The 23,126-nt window shown below is 30.3% G+C and overlaps 1 protein-coding gene across 1 annotated transcript; it reads left to right on the forward strand.

The window, feature by feature from the left end:
• Positions 1-5,177: 5,177 nt before the first annotated feature.
• Positions 5,178-6,056, forward strand: LOC121173780 (uncharacterized mitochondrial protein AtMg00810-like). Its single transcript, XM_041010839.1, has one exon. It carries the CDS (start codon positions 5,178-5,180, stop codon positions 6,054-6,056), a length of 879 nt encoding a protein of 292 aa, XP_040866773.1.
• Positions 6,057-23,126: the final 17,070 nt, after the last annotated feature.

Consider the following 23,126-nt stretch of genomic DNA (forward strand, 5'->3'; position numbering starts at 1 on the left):
ACCAGGGAGCAGAAAAATTATTAAGAAGTGATAGGATTTTATTTTACGTTAGATTCAACTTATAGGTCAAGTGTAACTCAATCATGATGTAATAATTAAACTATCATCCAGGTCATCTCCCAAAGGAATAATAGAGAAATTTCACATAATTATTTAACTAAGTTTTTTATTTTTTGTGATTGTCATGAAATAAATAACATAAAATAAATTGCAATAAAAATTAAATGATGATAAAATAATTAAGCAGAGATAAAAATATTAGACTTGGATGGTGACATCCATCTGGATGAATGAATGTCTAGGTTTGGAGTTTGGACTTAAAATTTTCTTGATCGACTATAACTTCACAATTCCCTACTCATCTCTCTTGCTCATCCTCAATTCATTAATGTATTCTATCCCAGTTCTTGTATGGTCATAGATTCTAAACTACTTGTCTGATACCCAATCCCTTGAACGTACCGATCAACATTAATAGTCGGGAATTAGAGAGGCTTAACCAAAATTATTTTATCCCTAGAGATAATGTCAATTAAGGCTCACTAAAGCGCAAATCAATTCTTAAATTCATTTATTAGATGGTCAATCAAATAAAAACATTAAGTATGGAAGCAAATAAAGAACTCAAGATGAAGTATTGAATTGATAGAATTAAAACAAAACAAGGTTCATCTTTTCCTCTCCTAGGTGGAAGGAATTGCACTAAAAAATAATACAATGAAACCTAGAGTGTTTAATGAAATAATGGAGACGTCTAGTAGGTGGAAGTCTAAAATATAATTCTAAGAACTGTTCGAGACTTCTACATCGTTACAATGAATACCTAGTCTCCTATTTATAGAATTGTAGCTAGATTTAATTAAGGAGATAATTACAAGAAATTACAAACAAATAATATCTCTAATTAATTCAATTATCTTCTTCGTCTAATTTATCCTTGAAAAAAATCTTACTCTTGATTTTCTTAACTTTTATCTTCAATTTTCGCAATTTCTTCTTCTAGAACTTTCTGTTAACTTTGGGTCTCTGGAGCTCTGACCAAAATGACCTATTTTTGCTGAAAAACTATAAAAAAAAAATCAATGAAAATAAATAAAACATAAAATTCTACCTAAGACAAAGTAAAAACTGAATTTAAAACTAACTTGATTCAAAATAATACTTAAAGTTAACTACAATGTCAAATAAACGTCACAAAATATATATAAAAATCCAATAAATTTAACATTTACCATGGAATAAATACAAAGTCAAGTATTTATTAGGTATCACAAACATATTTTGTAATTTGCGACTATTTTTAACCTCCAAAAATTCTCATGTTGGTTTAGATTTACCCGAACCTAGTTCTAGACCAAAATTTGACACAATTCAATTTTGTGAGAATGAAAAATGTACTAAAATTTTTGAAGGGAGGAAATTCGAACATTCCCAATTTCATATTGCTAATTCCTACCCAAAAAAGTCTTAACTAGCAGTTTTACATTTATAAAATTCAACACAATATTACATTGAAATTCTTTTTAAAAACTTATTACTTAACATATATAATAAATTTGTAAAATACATTCTGGTATAATCAAGAGATATTTAAATTTCTTATCATGTCGATTCATTTTAAAATAAAATGTTAACTTTATTTATGATTTTATGTCTAAAATGATCATCAATAAAAATATTGTTAAATACATTACAAATCTATATAAGTTTGAGTATAAGGGGTATTAGAGAAAGGGGTAATTCTGTCTTTTACTGATATAAGTAGGAGAATAAGTGTAATTTCACAATAAGGGGAAGCATTTTTGTTATGAGATAAATACTTTTCCGTTTCAGAAAATATACGTGTGTTCAATTCCGTTATTCTGTTTTTCCTCCATCTCTTTCTTGTTCATCTTCTCCATTCTTCTTGGTGGTGAGTTTGTGTGTGTGATTCAAGTTTCCATTGCTTGATGTGTGCTAGATTAATGTTCTAGATCCAACATTTTGGTATCCAGAGCCTAATCGAGCCTGGGATCGGGAAACACGAGTGAAATCAGTGAGGTTTCAATTTGCAATTTGGGAAACACGAGTGTGAGTGAGTGTTCTTCATCGATTCAGTGAATTGAACACAAATTGAGTGAAAATGAAGTTGAGCACAAATGGAGGAAACGTCCATGCGCAATTGCTGGTTCTTGACGGAAAAAATTGGGAGCGGTGGCATATTCAAATGAAGGCGTTGTTTGAATTTCAAGACGTGATGGAGGTAGTGAAGAATGGCGTAGCGGCGGAACCTTCAGAACCCGCTACTGAGGCAGTGAGGAATGCATACAAGGATAGCAAGAAGAAGGATGCGAAGGCAATATTCTTTCTGCATCATAGTGTAGATGATGCGAATTTCAATCTGATCTTGAAGGCGACCTCAGCGAAGCAGGCCTGGGATAAACTTGAGAAATGTTATGCTGGTGGAGATCGAATCAAGAAGGTGAAACTTCAAGTGTTGCAGCGACAGTTTGACTCAATGACGATGGAAGAGAATGAGAAGATCGCTGACTTCTTTGCACGAGTAAAGGTAGTCACCAATCAGATGGCCACACAAGGTGAGACTCTAACTGATGGAAAAATTTGTGAGAAAATTACTCGATCTCTGTTGGAAAAATATGATTATATAGTATGTGCAATTGAGGAATCCAAGGAAGTAAGTGAAATGAGTTTAGAAGAATTGCAAAGTTCACTAGAATCTAGAGAACTTAGATTGCTAGAGAGAAATAAGAAGAAAATTGTTGAACAAGCCTTATTGGCTCAATCTAGTAACAAGAATTCTGGCGACAGTAACAAAGGAAGAAGTGGTTTTAGAGGAAGAGGTCGTGGTAGGAACAATAAAGGAAGAAATGACTATGTTTCTAGTAGTGGAAGAGGCCATAATAATGTTGAAAATAAACCTGATCAGTCGCAGAGAGGCATGGGCAAAGGCTACTATCGAGGTGGTAGCAATGGTAGAGGAAGAGGTGGTAGGAAAAGGTTTGATAAACAGAACATCCAATGTTATAATTGTGATAGGTGGGGACACTTTGCAGATGAGTGTTATGCGAAGAAGGATTCCCAAGGTGATGAGGCAAATCTTGCCAAAGGTGATGATGAAGAAAATGAGCTAGTGATGCTCATGGTGACTACTGCAAATGAAATGTGCACCATTGATGAATGGTACCTTGACACAGGATGTTCTACACATATGACTGGTCATAAAGAATGGCTTGTCAACTTTGATGCAAGCAAGAAAAATAGAATCAAGTTTGCTGATGGTAGAGCTATGCTAGCAGAAGGAGTTGGAAATGTGATGATTAAGATGCCGAATGGTACACAGTACTGCATATCAGGTGTATTCTATGTACCTGGACTAGAGAGCAATTTGCTCAGTCTAGGACAATTAGTGGAGAAAGGCCATAAGGTGATTATGGAAGATAAAAAAACTTAAATTGTTTGATTCAGGTGGTAAAAACAGTTTGATATTTGATGTTTCTATGTCTAGAAACAGGACATTTAGAGCCAATCTGGAAGCACTTTGCCATAAATGCCTAGCTGCAGTAGTGAGTGAAGATGATTGGGTGTGGCATCACATATATGGTCACTTGAATTTTAGAGACTTGCATGACTTGAATACTCACAACATGGTTAGGGGGCTGCCATTGATAAATGTACCAAAAGAATTATGTAAAAATTGTGTTGAGTCTAAACAACACAGAGAGTCTTTTAAGAAATTTGTTGAAACTAAGGCAAGAGAAAAGCTTGAAGTGATATACTCTGATGTGTGTGGCCCAATGCAGTGTGAATCTCTTGGTGAGAGTAGATACTTTGTATCATTCCTAGATGATTTCACTAGGAAGATGTGGGTGTATATCTTGAAGAGAAAGAGTGAAGTGCTAGGAGTATTCAAGAAGTTCAAGAAAATGGTGGAGAGACAAACTGATTTCTTGATAAAAACTATAGTCACTGATGGAGGAGGAGAGTATACTAGCAATGAATTTGATGAATTCTGTGAACTGGAAGGTATTGTGCATGATGTGACACCTCCCTACACTCCCCAACATAACGGTGCAGCAGAAAGAAGAAATCGAACAGTGATGAATATGGTCAGATGCATGCTTAATGGAAAGAAGCTACCAAAATTTATTTGGGCAGAGGCTGTCTCCACTGCAGTGTATGTGCTAAATCGAAGCCCAACAAAAAGGCTCAATAAAATCACACCTGAAGAAACATGGTCTGGACACAAACCAGTGGTTAGTCATTTTAAAATTTTTGGCTCTATTTGTTATAAACATGTGCCTGATCAGTTGAGAAAGAAGTTAGATAGCAAAAGTGAGATAATGATACTGCTGGGTTATCATGCCACTGGTGGTTACAAATTGTTTAATCCAGTAACCAAAGAAGTGCTCGTGAGCAGAGATGTGGTAGTTGATGAATCCAAGGACTGGAATTGGGATAAAGAGATGGTAGAGGAGCCTACAAAAGTTGTGATTGAAGCTTCTATTGATGAGCCAAGTGATTCTTCTGCTGCAGTAATTGATGACAGTGACCAAGGAGGAGTAAGGAAATCACAGAGAGCTAGACAACCCTCTAGCAGGTTACAGGATTATGAATTGATACATGATTCAGCAATAGGGGAGGAAGGTGAGCTAGTACACTTAGCTCTATTTGCTGAATCTGAATCAGTGAGCTTGGAGGAAGCAATGAATGACACAAAGTGGACTGATGCTATGAAAGAAGAGCTGAAAGCTATTGAAAAGAATAATACATGGCAACTTGTGCCTCTGCCTGCTAAGAAAAAACCTATTGCAGTAAAATGGGTTTATAAGGTAAAAAAGAATCCGAAAGGAGAGATTTCCAAGTATAAGGCCAGGCTAGTGGCAAAGGGATTCTTGCAAAAGGCTGGCATTGATTTTAAGGAGGTGTTTGCACCTGTTGCAAGAATGGAGACAGTGAGAATTATTACTGCTATAGCAAGTCAAAAAGGGTGGCATATGCACCATATGGATGTGAAATCAGCCTTCTTGAATGGTCCTCTAGAGGAGGAGGTTTATGTGAGTCAACCACCTGGGTTTGAAATAAAAGGAAGTGAAGAGAAGGTGTACAGATTGAACAAGGCTTTGTATGGCTTAAAGTAGGCGCCTAGAGCCTGGAACAGGCGCATTGATGGCTTTCTAATGAAGCTTGGATTCCTCAAATGTACAACTGAGCATGGTGTTTATATAAAGGGCAGCAATACTACTAACTTGATTGTAGTGTGCCTGTATGTAGATGACTTGCTTGTGACAGGAAATAATGAGACTGAAATTGCCAACTTTAAAGGAGAGATGATGAGAGAATTCGAAATGACTGATTTGGACCTTATTTCTTATTTTCTTGGAATTGAATTCAAGAGAATTGATGAGGGAGTGATCATGCATCAAGGGAGGTATGCAAGAGATGTACTGAAGAAGTTCATAATGGTTGACTGCAATTCTGCAGACACACCCACTGCCACTGGTGTGAACTTGGTGAAAGATCCTAATAAAGAAGAAGTAGATGTAACTTTGTATAGACAAATGGTGGGCTCACTGAGGTATCTTTGTTGTACTAGACCTGACTTATTGTATGTTGTTGGCTTAATTAGTAGATATATGGAGAATCCTAAACTTTCTCACTTCCGTGCTGCCAAGAGAATAATGAGGTATGTGAAAGGTACTCTCGATTATGGTATTCTGTTTCCCAGTGCTGCCAAAAAATGTAATGTTCTGGGATATAGTGATTCTGATTTGTGTGGAGATAAGAGTGATAGGAAGAGCATAGTAGGTTATGTGTTCTTCTATGGTGATGCCCCAATCTCGTGGAGTTCAAAGAAGGAACAAGTGGTGGCTCTCTCCTCATGTGAGGCAGAATACATTGCAGCTGCTATGGCAGCATGTCAAGCTCAATGGCTTGATAATATTTTTGGTGAACTGAAGATGAAGGAAGAGGGTGCTATTACACTGATGGTGGACAACAAATCTGCCATCAATCTAGCTAAACACCCAGTTGCTCATGGGAGGAGCAAACCACATTGAAACACGATTTCATTTCCTTAGAGAGCAAGTGAAAAAAGGCAAGCTAAGTGTTAAGTATTGTCCAACTACTATGCAAGTAGCAGACATATTCACTAAACCATTGAAGATTGATCAGTTCAAAGAGTTAAGGAGCAGATTGGGAGTGATTGAAGTGCAGTGAAGATCTCTGTTAAGTGCTGTGAGGGTGTTGTATCTGTGATTTGTTGTTTTCTTCTACTGTTATTGTAATGTTGAGTTTAAAGGATAGATACAGAATTAAAGGAGAGTATTAGAGAAAGGGGTAATTCTGTCTTTTACTGATATAAGTAGGGGAATAAGTGTAATTTCACAATAAGGGGAAGCATTTTTGTTATGAGATAAATACTTTTCCGTTTCAGAAAATATACGTGTGTGCAATTCCGTTATTATGTTTTTCCTCCATCTCTTTCTTGTTCATCTTCTCCATTCTTCTTGGTGAGTTTGTGTGTGTGATTCAAGTTTTCATTGCTTGATGTGTGCTAGATTAATGTTCTAGATCCAACAAGGGGAATTTAAGTTTCTTAAGTACCTGGTTATAGTTTATATATATTATTACTGATTAAATTTGTTAAATACATTCTAAATTGCTGATTAAATTTTATTTGAAATTTCTAAATTATTTTATTAATGATTGTTCATCTATATCTATATACATCTAAAAGAATAGGCGGGTGAAAAGTTTAAAATGGGTATCCTATGACACATCACTTAAATAGGAGTAAAATGATTTTCTTTTTAAAATTACTATTAAATATAAACACTAAAAAGAGAAATAGAACAAGAGAAAATATATGGGATGGGTCGTACCATGTATATATGCGTAGCACAATTTTAGTACTAAAACAAAAAAAAAAAGGCAGAGTGGGTAAGGGTATGCACAGGTAATCTATATACATCTATTAAAAGGATAGGCGGGTGTAACACAATTTCAGTACTAAACCAAAAAAAAAATAGCCGATCAAAGCGGAGCGATCCGTACATATGTACGGGTAATCCATATATCTATATACATCTATTAAAAAAATAGGCAGGTGAAAAGTAAAAAATGAACATCCTATATTATTAACACGTCGCTCAAACAGGGACCATATGAGAATTTTAAAATAAAATTACTAGTGAATGTAAAAATTGAAAAGAGAAAGAGAACAACATGAAAAAATAAATGGGACGGGACATATTGCGTACGTGTAGTAGCGAGTAGGTGAGGGAAGAATCTTAGTCTTTAATTTGTAGTGTCTCATGTTATGTGAAGAAAAAGTTAATGAGCTTTCTCATATTCAGCAGCTTACTGGATTTAACTTGGGTGACTTTCCTTTCAGATACATAGGTGTTCCCCTTTTATCATCTAGATTAAATGTATGTCATTATGCTCCCTTGCTTTCCAAGATTACTGGCCTGATTCAGGGATGGAGCAAAAAGTCTTTATCTTATGCAGGTAAGTTAGAGTTGATCAAAGCAGTTATTCAAGGAATTGTGAATTTCTGGATGGAGATTTTTCCTTTGCCGCAATCTGTTCTAGACCGGATCAACAATTCGTGCCGTAATTTTCTGTGGGGCAAAGCGGATATTGGCAAACACAAGCCCTTGGTTGCTTGGTCAGTAGTTTGTTCTCCGAAAAAAGAAGGGGGTTTAGGCCTTTTTAATCTCAAGGACTGGAACCTTGCGCTTCTTTCCCGTATCCTGTGGGACTTTCATTGTAAGAAAGATTCTCTATGGGTTCGGTGGGTTCACCATTACTATTTCAGAGGGAGCGATGTGTGGAATTACAATTCTTCTTCATCAGATTCAGTTTTGATAAAGAAAATCATTCAAATAAGGGACTTTATTATCTCTAAAGAGCTAAGTACGGAAGAGGCCAAAAAGAGGATTCAATCTTGGAGCACCACCAATGAACAATTGCTTGTTGACAAAGTCTATGAATACATTAGAGGTGTCAAGCCTACTGTTAGTTGGTGTTCTGTTATATGGAACCAAACAATCCCCCCTAAGATGTCTTTCATTTTGTGGCTTGCTAAAAGGAATCGGCTGCTTACTCTTGACAAAGTTGCTTTTTTTGAACAAGGGTTCCCTCTGCCCTTTATGTTCAAATGAGCCTGCGTCAAATGCTCATTTGTTCTTTTCTTGCAAGAAATCTCTCCAAGTTTGGGTTCACATTCGTGATTTGGCTCCTTTCCGCAGGCGTTTCACTTCTTTACAGCGCATTACTGACTCTTTAATTAGGGGCAGATCCACATCAGGTGTTCAAGGAAAATTACGTTGTCTGGCTATAGCAATTACAATCTACTGCATTTGGCTGTCTAGGAACAAGCTGATTTTTGAAGATTATCAATTTTCTGTCATAGAGGTTATTAGCAAGATTAAGTTTCTTATGTATAGACAAGCGCACCTGTTGCATTTGTTTTAGCATCTTGATATATGTCTTCTTATATTAGGGAGACTTTTGATTTTCTTTAACTGCGGGGTATGCCCCGTTTATTATTGTATCATTTTGGGTTTAATATAATTTATATTTTTTTTCCAAAAAAAAAAAGTTAAAACGGAGATGTCCAGTTTTTAAAAAGTAATGGAAAAGATCCAATATTGGATCCTATATTGGATCCTATATTGTTGACACATTTCTTAAATAGGGATAAAATGGGAAATTTAAAATAAAATTACAATTACAATTGAATGTAAAATCTTGAAAGAGAAAGAGAAAGAGAACAAAAGGAGAAAATATATGAGAGGGGACATACCGCATAAGCTAGCAGCCACTAGGTGAGAGAAGGATCTTAGCCTCTGATTTATAGTGCCACAAGTTATGTGAAGGAAAGTTGAAATGGAGCTGTCCATTTTTTTAAAGCAATGAAGATGAACCAACTCTTTTTATTCACCAAAAGTAGTTTGGAAATAAAATACAAATAATTTTTTTATATTTTTTCTTAATAATTTTTATACTTTTTGAAATATTTTACTTTTTAATCTAAGCACAATTTAATGCTAAAAAAAAATAACATAACGAAACGAAACAACACTTGCGTATACACCATTAAGTGACTAGTTAATATAAAAGTTACCTAAAACATAACACATTTCACCAAAATGTGATTAAATCAAATGTGAAAATCTTTTGACAGTACATCTTACTTAAAATTAAAAAAGAAATCCAGTTGTCATTATAATAATGGGAGGACCTGAAAAAAGAAATGGGACCCACCACTTCTTCATACCAGCACCGTAATGAAAGGAAGATAACAATTTCAGAAGTAAAAATCAATAACACACATCACACCACCACACCTATAAATTATGCGCCCATTTGTCCAAGCAAATAAAGCAAGGCTAAAAGAGAATCAAATCGGAGTGGTGGAGGAATGGAATCAGTGACTACTCGGCCTTCCCCAAACGTAGTTGGAGTTGCAAATTCCAAACATGGCGTGGAGTGGTGTGGGCACTTTCAGATGCCACTGCACTATCCAAGGTACACCCAAGCTGACTATGAGGCAATGCCAGAGTGGAGGCTTGACTGCTTGCTCAAAGAGTATGGTTTACCAATCTTTGGGGATGTTGAGAGCAAGAGAAAGTTTGCCATGGGTGCCTTCCTATGGATCAAGTGAGCTTCCAATGTTCTTAGGCATGTTCTTGCCATGACCCTCTTGGAATTTTGCACTTGTTATATTTGATATAAGTGTGGGAGTTTTTAATAATGATTAGTATTAGTTAGTTAATACTAGTATGTTGTGGTATAATTAACACATAATTATATCCCTTAAACATATTATTATGGGTTTGCTTCTAAGTCTATATATATAAAATAATATTTGTTGAAAAATGTTAGTCCCTAAATAGATTTTAACATCTTAAGAAATTATAATATTTTACTCTTGGGGATATTTTGGGTGTGATATAATTAATAAATAACCATTTTCCTTCTCAGTCACGGACCTACTTAGGACTCAAGGGGTGCATATGCACCCCTAACTTTGTGAAAAATATGAAGATGTATTTAGTGTTATTGTTTTTAGTACCCCTAATTTCATAATTTAACTCAGTGTCTTTAACTTTTTTAGTTCTCATCAATTTTTATCTTTTATTGATTAGTTTTCCTTTTATATTGATTCGGTCGGGCATTTCACTCTCTTTTAGAAGGTAAAATAAGTTTTTGTTATTCTACAAATTTTGTAATTCAGTTTTAGTCATTTTCTTGATTCACTCTTCATCTCCTAATTTTGAAATGTCACTTTTGCCCCTCAAAATAATTAAAATAATGCTTTATAGAGGCATAAGAAAAGGTTTAAATAGTGCTTTGAGGATAAAAAATGATGCATTTCAAAATTAAGGGAAAAATAGACAATTTTATAGAAGAGACTAAAATCAAATTTCAAAAATTTTACAGGAATAAAACATATTTTTTTCATATGTATCTTAAAAAATATTATTTTTTAAAAATAAGATCCACCACTCTCCATGGTTAAGTTAAGCGTTTGATTCTTAAGTTTGTGTATATTGAATAATATTTGTTAGTGTTGTTAATCCTAAAATAGATATCTAACACATTAAGACTTTATTATATCATTCTCTCGCGGACAAGTATTAGTTAGTTAAATGCATTGTCCGTACAATCTCAAATATGAGATTTGGCTAAAGCTTTTTGTCACAGATTTAGGATTACTTCAAAGTTGGCCTTATTAATTTTATATTATTGGAAGCTATTTGCTTTGCTGTTTTATAGACTCGACATTTTTTCTTTTCTTTTTGTTGATATATATCAAATCGTACAAAACCTTTTTTTTTGCTTTTCGTGTACATGATGCAATAATGCATCCAAGGATCCAGAACATGATCTGACTTCTGGCTTAATTTGTTTTTTCTCTTCTTCAAATTAATCCTCACTGTTATTCCTTTTTATTATTTTAAGATGGTATAAACGAAATTATTCAAAACAGTACTTTTTATCATCTTCATCGTAATTTGGAAGTACTTCATAAGGACCATAACCCCTCTGTTTTTTCTAGGAATGGATACTGTCATGTGAGATTTTCACTTGAATTCTCTCATTGAAAATCTGTACCATGACTTCCTTTTTTATTATTTAAATTTTCTCTCTCTTACTTTTAATTAAAGGCTAAGATTTTCTGTGTTTGTGAAACGTTAGGAAGCTGTAAATAGGGATAATCTCAATATAGTTTTCAGCATGTGACACCATACAAAATAACGTTGTTATGCGATGGTCTTCAAGATTGATCTTGTCGAGACATATAATTTTCACTCTTTAAATTCCCATTTTAAGAACTAAAGTGACACTCTACTCTAGATGCTCAGTCAAGCTTGTTTGTTTAGGAAAAGAAACAAACTGAAGTTTCAAATTAGGTTTAATATTAGGCACTGCGAGAAGGGACCACGATTTTACTCATTGTAATTTTAAAGGTTTAGTAAAAAAACTCAATGCTGCTGTGCTTTTAAGATGATTTAATAAAGGCATCATATAGTACAGTCTTATTGAAACTGATTCCATAAAACAAATTCTTGATTGAAAGAGATTTTCATCACAAATATATAAGTTCCTTCAAAATAGCAATCACACATAAAATTTGTAATCGAAAAGTACCAACTATCAATTCAAACTGTTTGAGCAAAGAAAATAAATTGAGATGGAATTGTTCAAAGAAAAAAGAATTATAATAAGTGTTGGTAAAAAATGCAACAGTAAAAAGCGATCACTGCTTGAAAAAATCTCTTGGCCATCAGGCCGTGTATCTAAAAAGCATTACTTGAAAAATTCTCTTGGTCATAAACTTGTACATAACAAGTGAATTAGTTTTCACAAAAAAAAAGTGCATTAACATTTCTTTTAATCTTCCTATCAAAAAAGCTTGTTGATCTATAATAAGTGATGGATCTTCGTATAAGAACCCTTGGGATAAATAATTAATAGATAGAAAGCTTTAGATTCACCAAAGAATAAAAAAGATAGAAAGCTTTAGATGAAAATCTTGTGAGAGTGCATTAACATTTGTAGCAATTCCCTATTAATTTCTCTTTTTTAATTCTTTAACAAGTGCCTTTTGGAAACCGATGAATCTGACCTTTACATGAATTTGAAATATCAACATTCCTATTCTTCCATATCTTTGCATCACTTTCATGGAGACTTGCATTGGCAGCCATACCACTCTCAATCATGTTCATTGTTCCAGCACTATTTGGGAAGATTATGTTGGATCTTGCAAAGAAAATGATTGAGTCTTAAGGGGTTGTTGATTGAATAGCAGAAACAGAACATGCAATATCTTCAATAAGAACTGTTTATTCATATGTTGGGAGAATCAAACATTAAACAAATTTTGTAGTGCACTTCAAGAAAACTATGAAATTTGGAATAAAGCAAGGTTTTGCAAAGGGGTTGATGTTGGGAAGTATGGCAGTTTGGGGTTTCGATTTCATTGTCAAGTTGAAAAGTGGATATGAAACTCAAGTGAGTTGATCTAAACTTGTTTGCTCAAAGTATGAAAACAACTAAAACTTTATAGCACCTGATCATATCAAAACAGTTTGATCTTTAATATTGCATCAAAGGGACATAACTTAATACTCTTTCTCATTTTGGTCTCTACGTCAGAAAACCCCACAGTTTAATATTTATTTATGTAATGTAAAAAAGAGAAATTTCCTTCATTTGGAAAGAACTAAAAGCATCTCAATAGTTTCAAATGACTAACATCAAACATCCGATAGCAGAAATCATAGTTTACTATCAGTTCAGTGAAACAAACTACAACGATTCCGCAAACCACCAATTCAGTAACCAAAGATCAATTAAAAAATAAATAAAAAATCCAAGTACAGAAGATTATAGACTTGTTGCTTACTTCCACCCAACAAAGGCTGCAAAGAGTACAATTGAAAAGAAGACGACAACCTATGGAAAGAGTGAAAGACTAAGATCATCTTGAATAGAAGATCAAAATTTATGATCTTAATTAACTTTTTGGTTAATCCCGTATCATTCTAAAGATCTCTCTAATTTTTCGTTTCAATAGAAGATCAAATTTTTTTTTATCTTAAATCATTTTAGATCCTACAAGGAATTCTTTTTTTAATATTTATTTATAATTTATTTTAAAATAAATTTAAAACAATTAATTATATAATTTTTTATGATGAAAAAATTAATTCAAAAATAAAATTTTTTAATGATTAAAATATGACTAAAATATGTTTTCAGTTCCTATAAATATAGAAAAATTCAAAATTTGTCTTGTAAAATTTTTGGTACGTTTTTTCGTTCTTACAAACTTTAAATGTGTTATATTTTTGTCCAGAACTAAACTTGGATTATCCGAATCAAGGTAACAATTTTTTTTTTGTAAAAAAAAGGTGTTGTCTATCGTGTTCGATGCAATATAAAGAACAAAACAATTCTTTATTGTGCACTGTACAACTTTTTTTCAATTAGTGTGTTGATCTTAAAGTATTCTTCTAGAAGAGCAACCTTGTCATGCTGAAGATCAAATTCCTCCCTCCAAGAGGAGATCCTAACAAGATTCGTTTTTGCATGTAAGATCAATGTGTAAAAACACCTATTGAGGTGCTCTAACAGCAAGTGGCTAAAAATTTGTTCAAATTTGTACTTTTTTGTGTCTTAAGACTTAAAATACAGATTGTGACAGAGAAAAAGGTAGAGAAAAATTCAATGTGGTAGAAAGGAATTGGGGGCGGGGGGGGGGGGGGTGCCAAAAGAGCCTTTAAGCTGTAAGTTAATTGTGCCCTGCTACCTATTTTGTAGACAGTTGTTAAAATGTTAAACAGGAACAAAGGAGAGAGAGTTTTATCCTTTCAATAAGATTCACAAGATTACCTACATCTAATTATTTTTCACTTACAGGAAACCTTTTATTGCTTATTATTATCTGCATCTGATACTCAACAAGTTTTCCAAACAGTCCATGTTTTTAAAAAGGTTAGGTCAGTCCTTAAAACAAGCCCTGTATCATGTAAATGAGCCAGGTTTGGCTCTTTGACTTGGAAAGCAAGTTAGGATCAAGCCTTAAAAAGCCTAGTTCAACCTGGACCAACAACTACTAACATGTTTGAAAACCCGTTGAAAGTAAATAATTACTTTGAATGTGGAAATTATAGCTATTAGCTTCTTATTTTCATGTTAGGCTTTTCTACACATAAAACATTGTACTATTAAAACACCGACCGAGCCATCAAAAGTGGATTGCTAATAGCTTGGGAGAAAGGTTGAACAAGAAGTTCTTGTGAGACTATTAAGGATATTGCTTCACAATCTATTCTTATGGTAGTTTCGATTTTATTAATTAAGAAGAGTTTAAATCCTTCTAGAGCATTTATTACAGCATTTACTTCATAGTCTGTAGATGTTAAGTATACTTATGGTTTTGTATGGTATTTTCCTGAAGCATATCTACAAATTTCTTCATCATGAATTTTTTCATATTTATTTTTCTTTTTCTTTAGGATGACTCCCATCCTTGTTCACAACCATCACATTTTATAACTAGATAGTCAGAATCTAATGGTAAAGATAGATATGACAAATTATTAACCATTTCTTTAATCTTCTAAACTAATTTTATATCCTCCGTATTGAATTTTCTTTGTCCAGAGATGTTTTATTGTGAAGAGGAGTTGTATATTTTCCTAGGTCTTTAATAAAGTTTCTTGCATAAGTAAGCAGACCTAGAAAAACTCTCAAGGTTTTCATATCTTCCATTTTATCTAGAAAATCAAGAATTTTTTAGGAGATATAAGGCTGTAGCCTTATTTTTCCGTTGAAAGTAAATAATTACTTTGGAATGTGTAAACTATAACTATTAGCTTCTTATTTTTATGTTAGACTTTTCTACGCATAAAAGATTGTACTATTAAAACACCGACCAAACCATCAAAAATGGATTGCTAATAGCTTAAAGAAAGGTTGAACAAGAAGTTCTTGTGAGACTATTAAGGATATAGATTTAGATATTTATTTTGTAAAACAGATTATATAAACACTAAGGTATATAAAAATATAATTTAATTTATCATATACTCTCAATGTAAAGAATTTTACAGCAAATAGAAATCATGCTAATATGATTTTTAAAGTAAATATTCTAAAAGTCAAATATCTTATCAGACATGATAACCTTTGATTAAATAACAGTATGAAGATTTTCTACCCTATGATATAATTAAATTCACCAAAGTTAAATTAAATGAAAAGAAAATTGGTACCGACAAAACATAGGTTCCTGAACTAGTTGTTGATGATTCAGCTGTTTTCACGACAATGGTTGAATTTGACTATCTTTTTTATTTTAGCAACGGATCACTAAGGCACATACCCTTCTAACAACGAAGAAGAACAAGAAGAAGATCTCCTTTCAGCCCCTTGAAGAAAAGAAAGTGGTGAATGCGACAAGAACAGACAGACACGCAGTTCATGTTTCTTTAAGGAGCTGAAGAAGTGCGCCTTCTCCCTCTTGGTCGCTGGACGAGTGTGTGCCGTTGTGGTTGGTGCCTGAAATCAATCAACAACTTTACTACGAAACAACTCAGAATAATAATTCACGAGCTTGCTTTTCTTTTCCGGTGATGATTCTTCACTTTTGTTACATAGAGAATGCCAAAGAAAGAAGAGCAAGATCATGGTTCAAAGATCTCCATCTCCAATTAATGTGTAGAATCTAGCCAATGACTTAATGTGTAGCGGTAAATTTTAGTTTTGAATTTATCTATCTATCTACAAATAAGTTTGGATGTCATTTGATTCAGTTATAAATTAATTAAATTCAAATTCAAATTAGTATTAGTATTTAAGAATCATTAATATAAATGGAAAAAAATTAAATATATAATTAATTCATAAATAATATAAATTGATTGAGATTAAAATATTTTTTATCATTAAAAAATTATTTCATTGAACCTTATAATTCAAATTGTATTTAAAAATATATTTATCATTTAATTTTTTTTTTATAAAACATTTATTGGTCATTAAAAATATGTTTATAAATAAAAAAAAGATTTTAGTATATTTTTAAAGAATAATTTTGTTATAAATAAATTTAAAAACAGAAAAATTTTGATATATTTTTCATGTATAAATTAAAAATAATTACTTTTCTGATAAAAATGTTTCCGTTCTGTTAATATGAAATTTAATGTTAAAATCTTTATATTCAGCAAAAAAAAAATTATTTATTGACTTTTTTTTTTTCCAGTTATGAGTTGATTATCAGGAGTATGCAATTTGAGAAGAAAGAATGTCCAACATGTATGTATTCCCTATCAAGAGGAAATTATAACTTGAAGTATCTATAAGATGAAATTAAAGTTTGAACCAAGAGTTTCCTAAAATTATGCAAATATATTAGATGAAAAAACACAAGGGTCTGTAAATCCTTCAAACTATGTTAATATAAATTAAATTTTACTCATATTAATTTGTACAAAAAAATATCACTTGAATTATAAAATTTATATAAATAAATATATCACTTGAAAAAAAATATCACTTATAATCAAAATTACTATTATTATTATTATTATTATTATTATTATTATTATTATTATTATTATTATTTAGATAAATAAAAAGAAAAAAATTCAAATAGAAATATTTATTATATTAAAAAATAATTATTTTTTCAATAATTAAAATTGTTTAATATGGTATTAAAATATTTATTAATTAATTGATGTAGTTCTTACTTATAATTTTCTATAAAAAAATTGCAAGCTTAGTGCTCACTATAATATTTAAGTGAATATTTTTTCTTAATATCACTGCAACATAAAAATTCTTAATTTAATTTTGTTTTAAAGTTTTATTTGAAGAAATATTCTCCAATATCATTCATATACTTACAAATATTTATGAAATACATGCATTGATACTCATCAAATAAAATATTGGTAAAACATTAGACACACAAGGAATGTATTTTCATCTACCATGATAATAATGATTATGTTGATGAAAACTACTATAGAAGACCTCCTCATGTTACTAGTATCCCTAATCATAGAGAGTATTAAATCATATTTGTAAAAATCATTAATATTTTTATAAACATTTATATTTAAGAATTATTATGTGTGCTATCAATTTATATATACATATATACTAAAAATATAAATATTACTCCAATATTAACGTGAAACTAAACAACATCTTGTTTAATCTTACTAATGTTATTAAAATTTAGTCTTTTTTTATAATAATAAATATTAAAACAAATAATTCATAAGTTCAAATACTAATAATTGATGATAATCCATATTTATAACTCTCTACCCAAAGTATCACTCTCGCACCCCCTCGTTTTACCGCTCCCACGTTTTACCTCCATTTCTTTCTTTTTCTTTCCTCCTCCCTGTCTCTTCTATTCTCATTCCTTTCTTTGTTTTATATATATATATATATATATATTTTTTTTTTACTATTGAGACCACAAATATCATTCACGGGATATAATCCTACTCAAGATAATTATAGACTACAAAACTCTCAAAGTTTCAACAATATTTTTTTATGAACTTTAAAATCTAATAAAATTATTTTTACTTATAAATTGTATAAAATAATTTCAATAATTAATATTTTTCTTGAATACTATTCATATTACGAGACTCAAATTTTTATACTAAAAAATTATTTAAATCTAATTTGTTAATATAATTATTACAAAATAATATTTAACTCTAAATTTAATAACTTTATTTAAAAAAAATGCTTAAATACATTTTCTATTTCTACAGTTTAAGGCTTTTTTATTTCTGTTCCTGCATAAAAAAAAAAAAGCATTCATTTTAGTCATGGCATGTCTGTTTTATTTTTCATCTTCAAAATACTTTATATAACATTTTGAAGGGTAAAAAAGTGTTTTGAAAAGTAAAAAAAAAAAAAAAAGTGCTAACTAAAGTCCTTTAAGAACAAAAACAAAACGCACATTTAGTAAAGACTAAAATAAAAATAAATTTGCAAGGGAGAAAATGAAAAAAATACTAAATTATAAGAAAAAATATATATTTAAACCTAACAAAATATCGATTAATATTTATATAATAATGTTAATTATTTTTCATAAATATATTAAATATATTAAAATAATTTATCAAATATATTTTTGATAAAAAAATAGTTTTCAATTATTTTCTGAATAATATCAGCAATTAAATTAAATTAATTTTAATTATAGTTTATAAACTATAAATATTATAAAATTTATATCTTTTTTTAAGGTACAATTACAAAAAAAACATACGTTCAATCCTTTTTAAATTTTTAAATATCAATTTTCAATACCATTTTATAAATTTTAAAATGAAATAACAAAACATATTGGTGCAACCATAATCAAATATATTTTCTCTGTTTGGGTACTCTACCTTTATTGCATTTTTTGAAAAGTTTAAACAATTAATTATGTTTTCTCAAAAATATATTTAATCTTTTTAAGACTTGACATTTTTTTAGTATAATTGGTTGAGTTTATTTTATGCATCATTGCATTTTTATGAACTTTTCAATTAAATCAGATCTAAAATTAGTTTTAAATTTAAAATTAGGTAAAATATATCTACAAATATATTATTTTAAATTAGTAGTAGAGATAACCAAACCCCAATGGGAAAGAGGGTGGAAACAAAATTTTATTCCCAACAAAGATCAAGAACAAGGATGAGGGTGAGGATGGGCAATGACATGTTCATCCCTACCATGTCTTGTTGTCATGCCTATTCATAATAATTATTTAAACATTTTTTATTAAATAACTAAAGACTTGGATAAGATTAAAATATCTTGTAGTATTTTAATTATTTTATTTTTTTACTTTTAACTTTATTGACCGTGGATGGAAATGGAAAATGATATACATGTTCCTTTCTTGGCTGATTGTCATGCTTATTCACAATCATTATTTATATATTTTTTAGTTTAAAATAATTACAAATTTGGATAAGATTAAAATATCTTTAGTCTTTTAATTATTTTATTTTTTGGTTTTAATTTTATTTTCTAAATTAAAAAATACTTTCATCAATTAACTTGTCTTTATTAGATCAATGTTATTTTCTAAATATGAACTCCATCTATACTTTATTAGACCAATACTCAAGTTTTTTTTACCAAGGTATTGGTACAAAGTATTCAGCATCGAAAGTCGCGAGTAATCTCCATTAGTAACCATAAGCATACACGAGCTACGTGTTCTCCTTCCAACATAGTTTATTTCATACCCAAGGTCAACATTCAACCCTAAACCACTTGATTAAGAAACACAAGTCATTAACAATGTATAAGTTGATAATGATTTAGTCTTTGAAAGAATAAAAATTTTGATTTAGCTTCTGAATGTGTAAAGGTGTGACAATTATGTCTTGTGTACAACTTTATAACAAGTTGGTTGTTGAACTTTACAATTTGATGTCAAATTGGTCCTAAAAATACAACTTATTGTCATATTGGTTTTTGAATATTAAGATACAATAGTCCCACAAAATTAATAGCAAGATGTTGTTGTTACACTTTTTACATATTTATAGACTAAATCAATTTTTTTTTTCTTTTAGAGACTAAATTATCATCAGTTTATATATTCAGGGACCAAAATAGTCATTTATCCAATAATTTATTTTTTCTTAATTTACCCTGATTTAAGTTATTATTGATCAATATATTATTGATATGTTGGTTGAGGTATATGAGTGAATTGCTAATAAGACCATGCTCAACAAAATTAGTTGATAGTCGGAAGGTGAAAACTATCAAATTAACTTATTAAATGATCAGTGTTTGGTAAATCTACTTGTTAAAATAGCTAAAATTTTTAAAATGACAAAAATGGACATTTTTATATGATAATTTTATACAAATTTCAATTTTTTATGAATAAAAATATATTTTAAGGAGTTATAAGTTTAATTTTTTTATTTAATTTTAAATTCTTATAATTTTTTTATTTATAGATAAATTATTTTGATTGCATATTTTAATTTCAATTATTATATTTTTTTTATATTAAGTATTCTACTATTAATCTTATACTAGTTTTTTAAAAATATTTTTAATCAAATTTAAAATAAAGTAAAAAGACCTACACACAAATAAACATTATACTTTTATTATGTTAATTAACATAATAGCTAAAATAAATCTTCTAATATAAAATTATTCAAAAAATAATAGAATAAGGTAGTTTCATTACCAATTACGAAAAATAATACAATAAAGAATAAAAAATTAATTGGTTAAAAATTAAAAATAACATTACTTGGAAAAAAAATAAGGAGAGTGAGCAAGTTGGAGAAAAAAGAAAAAGAGTGATGAGCAAGGTGATACATCGAATGTACGAATAACAAAAAAAAACAAATAAATAATACAACCTTGTTTTATTTAAAAAAAAGTAATAAAAAAATTTTATTTAAAAAATATTCTAAGGATATAAATGAAATAAAATATAAAAAATTAAAAGTTAAAAGTTAACATTTTAAAAAATGCTGCTTAGTGTAACATTTTTAAAAATATTTAAAAATACTAAAAAAATTTATTTAACAAACTTTCATTATACGGTTACAATAAATACTCTCTGAGAGGACTTTATCGCCCACAATTATCATGTCCATAAAACAAAATTGCTTCCTATAAAGAATATTAGTGTTTTATATATAAATAAGTTAAATGAGTTAAATTCAAATTTTACATTTAAAGAAAGGTCAAATTGAAACTTTAAACTTAATTCATGTAAATAAATAAAGCCATGATTTTAAATACTTATTTTGATCAACTTTAACTCATTTACATTATATATTTTTATTTTTCTATCCTTTTAGGATTTAATAAGAAGATTAGCAAATAAAAACACTAATACTAGAACTAGTTCATAAATTATTAAAGCTTACATAAAAATCAGATTAGGCAATAAAGTATCCACATTTTCTCCTGTGTCTTTTGTTGTACAATTCCTTTTGCAAGCTTTGCCTGTAGCAGTTCCTTGATCAACTCCAAGTTGCTTAAAGACAAAAGAATTATAGTAAGTTTTGGTAGAAATGCAGTAGTGACATAATAAGTGCATTAGTGACACACTTCTTTTAATCTTGGCCATGTATCTCCAAAAGTAGATATGGGTATTCTGGTCATCAACTAGTACATAATAAGGGCATTAGTGACACTTCTTTTAATCTTCCTATCAAAAACGCTTTTTGAGCTATAATAAGTCATGGATCCTGCTGAGAAAATGATTGAGTCTTATGGGGTTGTTGGTTGGATAGCAGAAACAGAACATGCAATCTCTTCAATAAGAACTGTTTATTCATATGTTTATGGGCTTTGCAAAGGGGTTGGTGTTGGGATGTACGGGAGTTTGAGGTTTTGATATTCTCTTTGCCACTTCTATAAAAGGGATATCTTGTTTTGAAAAGAAGGGGGTTCAAAGGATGGTGTGACAACTATGCACATGATTTCATTGCCAAGTTGCCAAGTGGATATGAAACTCAAGTAAGTTGATCTCAACTTGTTTGCTTAGACAAAGTACGAAAACAAACTAAAACTTTATAGCACCGGATCATATCAAAATAGTTTGATCTTTAATATTGCATCAAAGGAACTAGACTCTATACCCTTTTTCATTTTGATCTCTAGATCACAAAACTCTACAGTTTAATATTTATTTATGCAATGTAAGTTAAAGGGGCGCAAAAAGCAATTTGCTTTATTTGGAAAGCACTAAAAACCATCTTATCAGTTCCAACTTCCAAATGACCAACATCAAGCATCAGATAGAAGAGAACATAGTGTACTATCAGTTCAGAGAAAGAAATAACAATGATTCAGCTAACCACGAATTCAATAACCAAGATCAATATAAGAAATAAAAATCTAAGTAAACAAGATTACAGACTTGTTGCTTACTTTTACTAAAGAGTATACTTGTGTCAAAGCCAAACCAAATGCAACGACCTAAGTCACCAATCAAAGGTTGCAAAAGTACAATTAAAAAGAAGACAGATTGTGACAGACGGCAAGCAAGTGACTAAAAATTTGTTCATTTTTTACTTTTTAAAGGAGTGAATAGGCAATTTAGTCCTTGAGATTGTATCCATTTTGCATATTAGTCTCTAACTTAATGTTAAATTCAAAATAATCTCTATTTTTGCATAAGTTTTACAAAATAGTCTTTCCGTTAAATTTTAAAGTAACGTCGTTAGTGAAATCAATTTTAGTGTCACGTGGATTATCCAACGTGGCACTAAAAGATGACGTGGCATGACACGTGGACGTGCATCTTATTTATTCGTTTTGTTATCATCAAATGACGTCATCCTTTATTTACTCGTTTTGTTATCATCGTAGCATCTTTTAGGAGACACGTCCACGTGTCATGCCACGTTTGGATAGTTCACGTGGTACTAAAATTGACCTCACTAACGATGTTACTTTAAAATTTAACGGAACAACTATTTTGTAAAACTTATGCAAAGATAAAAACTATTTTGAATTTAACATCAAGTTAGAGACTAATATGCAAAATAGAGATTAATATGCAAAATAGGTACAAAGACTAAATTGCCTATTCACTCTGAAATGTAATTTAAAATTTCGTGACTTATTTTTTGTATATAATTATCATAAATATACATTTAATTTTTATTTCCATTTTTAGTTATATAAATGATATATCAATATAATAGGCAAGAGACACCTAGTTAACCGGAAACATCTCAGTAGCTAGAGAAAGGGAAAGGAGAAGCGATTCTGGCATGGTAATAGCGACAAGCAAAATAGAAGACAAATAAAAAAATTATGCTTCCTTTTTAAAACTCTTGAGGAAAAAACGGGACATCCTTTTATTAGATCTTGACACGTATGCTTTAGACACAACAACTGTATTTTGTATAATTTATTGATTGATTGATAAAATCTATAATCTTTATCACTTTAGGTAAATAGTTTAAATTTATTTGAACATTAGAAAATTTAATTTTAATTTTTTTCAATTGATTAAAATATTTAAAAACTAACCTGTGGTAAATAGCTCTCATTTTACATATAGACAA

Source organism: Glycine max, chromosome 16, assembly GCF_000004515.6.
Source record: "Glycine max cultivar Williams 82 chromosome 16, Glycine_max_v4.0, whole genome shotgun sequence".
NCBI lineage: Eukaryota > Viridiplantae > Streptophyta > Magnoliopsida > Fabales > Fabaceae > Glycine > Glycine max.

Excerpts from the sequence above, each read along its gene's own strand:
- LOC121173780 (XM_041010839.1), top strand. The coding sequence starts at position 5,178 with ATGAAGCTTGGATTCCTCAAATGTACAACTGAGCATGGTGTTTATATA.